The 6,503-nt window shown below is 61.1% G+C and overlaps 1 protein-coding gene across 1 annotated transcript; it reads right to left on the bottom strand.

Moving 5' to 3' along the window:
• Nucleotides 1-2,556: 2,556 nt before the first annotated feature.
• On the bottom strand, nt 2,557-5,155 carry OPTC (opticin; the record flags this gene model as incomplete). Its single annotated transcript, XM_080358301.1, has 6 exons — nt 2,557-2,727; nt 2,847-2,942; nt 3,055-3,257; nt 3,360-3,518; nt 4,432-4,567; nt 4,934-5,155. 6 exons carry the CDS (start codon nt 5,153-5,155, stop codon nt 2,557-2,559), a joined length of 987 nt encoding a protein of 328 aa, XP_080214427.1.
• Between the last annotated feature and the right edge of the window lie 1,348 nt (nt 5,156-6,503).

The raw sequence follows: 6,503 nt of genomic DNA, 5'->3' as shown, positions 1-6,503 counted from the left end.
TCTGAAATCCAGCCAAGGGATGGAGTGTGCTCGTGTCACGCTCCCCAGGAGATGGAGAGGCACGGAGGCTGCAGCTCTCGGGGTTTTGCAGACTTTGCCGTCTCTGTTTTGGTGCTGGTTAATGATGCTCAGCCGGGGCGGGGAGGAGAGCGTGGAGGGAGAGGGCGGGATGGAGGAGGGGGGGGCCCATATGGAGACGCTTCTCCCAGAGAGCAGCAAGATGCTGAGCTGGCGTGAGATCGGGAGCTCGCCGAGACGGTGGCTGCGAGCGCCAAGCAATCAATATGTGAAAATCCAGCCTGGCGAGGAAGGTGACCTTGAGCGGCACAGACGGCGGGAGCGGAGCTGCGGGACTACGGGGAGATGCTCCCTGGGCGAGGGAGGAGGGAAGGAGCAGGACAGGTGGGACACGAGCCCTCTGCCCAGCCCGCGTGCCAAGGTTAGAGCCCCACAGCCACCTGCAGCCCCAGGGAGGCTCTGAGTAGCAGGAGGGGGCTGCTGTTCCCTGCATGTGCTGCAAAGACAGGTGATGGCTTCTTACCCACCCCCAGCAGCAACAAGAACACGGGAGCACAGTTATTACAGTAACAGCACCAGCAGAACAGTGGGGCTGAGCTCCAGCAGCCCCCTCCCAAAGCTCTGGGGAAGGCAAAGAGCTGCTGCCCCACTGTCTCCTCCCCAGAGCCACACCGGACAGGACAGTACTGCTGAATCTCAGCTCTCCAGCAAAACCCCCCAGAGTCACCCCATCCCTCTTAGAAAAGTTTGGTTTCAGCAAAGCCAGCAGCCCCCGACCCCCAAACGCATCCCTGCACCTACCTCACTCTGCTCCCACGCACAGCAACCCTGCTCCCCTCTGCAGCTCCTTTTAATCCTCCTCTGCCAACCACCTGCAGCTGCGCTGCTCCCCACCTGTGGCCACGCTGAAACCACCCGGGATGCTAAAACCACCCCAGAAGGGAGGAAAAGAGCAGAGAGGGAGTTTGCAGCCCGGAGTTGAGGTCAGGCATTTCTGAACACTCTGCCTTGCCATCTAGTGGGATGAACGCGAAGGACCGGGGCTCGCTGCTGGGAACACTGGCCAACGCCATCCCGCTGGAGCTGAGCCCGGCTCACAGCAGCGCTCGTCCCGCGGAGCTGACGAGATCGGGGGAAGAATGGGGGGAAGGTGTGGGAAGGGTGGATGGGGAAGGAGGAGAGATAGATAGATAGATAGATAGATAGATAGATAGATAGATGCAGCTGCTTCAAGGGTGACATGACACCATAATAAATGCTGGTGGTTTAGATCTCGCCTGAAAGGGAAGGCTGGAATGGCTCCAAATTCCCATTTACCAAGGGCCTTGGCTTTCAGATGAATATAATCCATACCAGAATTGGGTTTTGCACAGAAATGAAAGTCAAGGGGATCGCTGGTGCACACACACATGCTCTGTGCCCATGCCGTGCCAGCAAGGCAGGATGGCCAGCAGGAGCATCCAGCAGCATCTGCAGTGTGCCCGTGGATGAAAAGCTGGGTTTTCTTTCTCCAGCCGCCTAATTTTGCCTCCCCGGGCCTGGAGGATGTGGGCTGAGCTCAGTGGTTTCAGTTTAGGCTTTTGGATTCTCCAGGGATGTGTCATGCCTCTCACGGTATGTGTGTTTGTTACATGTGTATAAAAATATAGAGGATGAATACATTATATTTAAAATATCTCACCACTGGGCAGCTCTTTTCTGCTGTTGAAAGCTGGGATGGTTTGAGATATTTTAACTCTTTCTGAGTGACTCTTTCCTGCGTTTGGCTCGAAGGCTCCAGTGCTGTTCCAGCTGTTCTCTGCAGCTGGAGCAGCCTGAACCCAGGGACATCCTCCCTAGTGCTGGAGACCCCAGCACAGCTCCCAGGGGGGTCAGGGTCCCTTGGAGCAGGGACCATGGGGCTGCAGGGCTGGGGTGAGGTGATGGAGAACCCTGCTTGCCCTGTGCTGAGGTTTTCCATTGCGTCCTCACCGGGAGCACACAGGGACATCCCAGCTGTGCCCACAGCTCACATCTGGGTGTGCCACCCTCCTCCGGAGCCGCGTGGACCCACCTGATGGTCCTGGGGACAGCTGGACCATGCGGGTTGAACCTGATGTGGCCAAAGTATCACCTCTCTGCAGCAATGCAGGTCACGGGCCAGGGAACCCCAAAAGCAGACACGAGGGGTCTGCCCAAGGCCCCGGGAGGGAACTGAAGGACAAGTGGGACACAGGGAAATCTATGTCTTTGCAAACCAGCACAGTTCACAAAGGAGATGCTGGGGCTGAGCGAGGGCTTTCCACTGCTCTCAGTGTTGAGAACGAAACACTGAATGCATTTTTAAAGTCTTGATTTTATTAGAGCTGCCCATCCCTTGCTCTGTTTGCCCCAGAACTGAGCTCATGCCTACACAGCAGCTCAGCTCACACCAGGGTTAAAGGCATCTGCCTTAACCCCATGTTTTCCGTGGGGCAGCAGGATCCAAGAGGGGCTGGGTGGGGATACGGTGGGCCCGGGAATGCTCGCCCTTGTTTCCCAGCACTGGGGCCACGGGGCTCAGGAGAAGCGGCCGGTGGGCAGGCGGGGGAGGCAGAAATAGGCGTTGGGGAAGAGGCTGAGGTTGATGGGGTTGCCGTCCAGGCGGATGTCCTCCAGCGCCCTGCGCATCTGGCTGTGGTCCTGGCTGTCGCAGAACGTGTCCTCGTGCATGGTCTGGATGTTGTTGTTCTGCCCAGGGAGGGAAAGGCAAAATCAGATTCAAAGGGCTGGGGAGGAGGAAGAGGAGGAGGTGGTGATGGCTCTGCTAGACTCAGGTACAGACAAACCTGGGTCCGGGCTCATCTCACCTGGAGGTGCAGGGAGCGCAGGCTCTCGGGCAGGGGTGCTGGGATATAATCCAGCTGGTTATCAGACAGATGGAGAAACTGCAGCTGCTTCAGGTCCTGCGGGAAGAGGGGAGAGATGAACCTTACTGCTCTGGCCCTCTGCACCATCTCCGTCCCTACTCGGCATGTCAGGTTTTGGCCAAAACCAGCCGGCAGCCCCAGCACCCACCCGGAAAGCTTCGGGCCGGAGGCCGGTGCTGGGGATGCTGTTGAGACGGGCGTCCAGCCGGACGATGCTGCGGGGCAGCTCGGGCAGCGCCGTCAGCCTGTTCTCGAGCAGGATGAGCTCCTGCAGGCTGGGCAGCAGGCGGAAGGCGTCCGCGTCTGCCCGGGAGATGGAATTGCTGCTCAGGTCTATTCGCTTCAGCTTCTCTGGCGGGAGAGGAAGGAGGAGATGAGCAGGGATCCATGCAGAACCGCTTATCCCACCTGTGCCCCAGTGCAAAGCCTGACCCTTCCCTCGCCCCAACATACTCAACCCCGTGAAATCGCTGGCCCGGATGGTGCCGATGCGGTTGAAGCGGGCGTAGAGGTAGGTGGTCTCTGGCGGCAGCGGTGGGATGTGCTCCAGGTCGGCGTCGTCGCAGTAGACGGAGGTGCCGATGCACAGGCAGAGCTGGCAGCTGGGCAGGGCTGGGGGCAGAGACAGCCCTTGGCACGGCATGGCACGGCATGGCACAGCACAGCTGCCCCGTCCCCCCGCAGCGCCCCAGAGCACAGGGATACAGACGTGCCCACCCGTGCCCACACCGCGGGTACACAGTGTCCCCCGCACCCGGGGCTGTCACAGCCCCAGCACCTCCCTCAGCCAAACAGCCCAGGGCACCTCGGCAAGGAGCTCCCAGCCAAAAAAGCTGCTAATAAATGAGGCTGCTCAGGGCCAAACCCCTCCAGCGGGAGAGGGGGAGATGTAAAGCTGCCAAGCACAGCGGCCTTACACCCAGGGCTCGCTTGGCCCCCTTGTTTTTATCCACAGAAAGAAACGAAACAAAAGGAAACAGCTGTGCATCAAGCAAAACATCTGTCTGGGCTGCGTGAGCATCCCAGCGGGGCAGGCGGGGGCAGCAGGAGGGGTGAAGCCATGTCCCCCACCCACGGGCTCCCTTTCCTCTGCCCCAACGCCCGCGAGACTCGGCATCCATTAGTGGGGAGTTCAAAGCAGCAAAGCAACAATTTCCCTTTGCCTCCTACTTAATTTGTCCCAGTCCAGAGTGACAGAAAATGAATAAAGATATTTATCCCTCGCTACAGGATTTTAATTGTCACTAATCTAATTGCTACTCTGTCCGACTGTCGCAATGCCTCTGCTCATTAAAATGTTGCTGCTTTGCTGGAGCTCTGTTTCCCAGAAACGTCTCGCTGCAGCCCTCCTGCCTGCTGGGTGATAAGACGCACCCCCGGCACAGCAAATTGCTGCTGTCTGCTGGTGGTAAAGGGATTCGCTCCCTTTTCTCCAGAGCACCGGCCCTGTCACCCCCCGGGACATGTGGCTGCATCCCGTGGGAACCATATCGCGCCGGCTGCCCCCCTGGGGGTCAGCACTCACCCTGCGCGGGGATGGGAGCGGAGGGCACGGGGCCGGCCGTGCTCAGAAGCTGCAGCTTCGGGGTTCCAGCCGTGGTGCCCAGGTCTGGGGGAGCCGCGGGGTCCTTGGGGCGAGGAGCCAGGGTGCCGACCTCAATCTGCAAACACAGCCAGGGAGTGCTCCAGGACCGGTGGCACTGGGCAGGGGCTACTGGAAAGCCAGAACCTCCCTGGAGAGCTCCCCTAGCTCAGGGTTTCAGAACCCCCTCCCTGTTTGCCCGGGGGATGCGGGAGCCTCACGACCCGCTGCCCGCAGCGATGCTCTGGCAGGGACAAGGTGGATGTTGGGGTCGGGTAAAGCGTTTCCTGCCACCAGCAAGAGCGGTGGAAGAGCCACCAAGGCTCGCAGGCTGGTGCAAAGGCTGGTTCTCCAGCTGTGCCCCATCCGTCCCTTGGACCGAGCCCCTTTCTCAGGATGCACCCAGGGAAGACCTGCCCCGGGTGCTCTCCTGCGTCCCCCTCACCTTCGGAGCAAGGTCCCCGTAGTCATAGAGCTCCTCATAGTTGCTCAGGTCAAGGATCTCACCGTAGTTGTCCAATGTCAGGTCATAGTTGTCCAGGTCCAGGTTTTCGTAGAGCGCAAGATGAGCTTTTGGCTTCTCTGCCCTCCTCCTCTCCTTGGCTGGGACAGCCCAGGCTGTTCCCACACACAGGCTGGCGATGCCCAGCCAGGCCAGGGCCCACATCCTGCACCCGCTGGGGTCACCGCTCCGCGGACAGCGCCGGGGACCAGCACTAGAAATGCAAGTCAGGATGGGGCCGGGTGCCCTGAAATGGCTGCAAATCAGCGAAGAGGGACGGGAAGGCAGGACCGGCACGTCCCGCTCTGCAGCCGTGCTGGGGACTGCGGCCACCCTGGGGGACAAACATCCTCCGCCCCGGCCCTGGGAACGTTACACCGTCCCTTTTCTTTTCATCCCATTTCACGCTCGGCTGGACGGCTGTGCAGGAGGGGCCCCGTCGCCGGGCTGCCCGCGCTCCCCAGCCTGTCCCCTCGTCACCTCCTGCGGGGCTCAGCCCCGCTCTGCAGCCTTCTTTCAAAATACGGAGGCGGTTTGGGGAGGGGCAGCTGGTGCAGGTTCCGGGGGGCACAGCGCTGGTCCCCTCAGGGTGGGAGATGTCCCCCATCCCCACTGTGTGCACCCACATGCTCTGGGGCAGGGGGGCTGCTTGATACCCCCCATGCAGGGCTCATTCGGGGGATGTCATTGCCAGGGCTGTGTCCTGCGGGTGGGGACAGGGTGTGCACAGCAGCCCCACGCACACGCAGCCGCCCACTGCCGTGAAAACGTTCTTCTCTCCCGCACTCAGATCGGAGCCCACGCGCTCACCCACCCGAGATGTCACAGCCATCAGCCGGGGCTCGCTGGGAGGTGGGGACACCCGGACAGCCCCCCGTGCACCCACAGCCCCCTCGCCCCAGTGTTTCCCCGGCGGGGGCGGCCCCAGCCCTGCTCAGCACGGAGCAGAGCAAAGGGTCACCGCTAATCTTTGTTAAGCTTCTCATTAGGCAGCTCGGCAGCCACCGTGATGGAGGCGATGTGGCAGCTGGGGGGACATTACAGCTGACCTGCTGACTCTGCCCCTTGCAGGGGCTGTAGGTTCTTGCCCAGGGTCAGCTGCCAAGTCCCCCTCGCCCTGGGGACAGGGGACTTTGCTCCAGCGTGGCTGGAGGGGACCCAGCCTGCAGATGGCACCTTCTGCCCCAGCCTGGGGGGTGACCGGGGGCAGCTCCTGCCTGGCAGCCCAGCATGGGGGAAACCGCTGCAAAGCAAAAGCCTGGGCTGGGCTGGGCTCGGGGGGTCCCCGGGGCTGCTGGTTTGCTGCCCTAGTGAAATAGCTGTTGTCCATCCCAGTGCCCACTTTGTCCCTTGTCCCCAGGGGCAGCAGCAGCACACACCTGCGTGCATGGCATCACCCAATGGGTGCAACCCCTCCCAGCAGGGAGAGGTCCCTGCTCAGGCACCCACACATGAGGTGGGGGGGTCACCAGCTGCAAGGATTGGAGCAGTAACTCATCCTGCTCCAAACTGC

The sequence above is a fragment of the Nesoenas mayeri genome (assembly GCF_963082525.1).
Source record: "Nesoenas mayeri genome assembly, chromosome: 23".
Lineage (NCBI taxonomy): Eukaryota > Metazoa > Chordata > Aves > Columbiformes > Columbidae > Nesoenas > Nesoenas mayeri.
The sequence above is the reverse complement of the archived record's forward strand: the minus strand, read 5'-3'. Positions and strand labels throughout refer to the sequence as shown.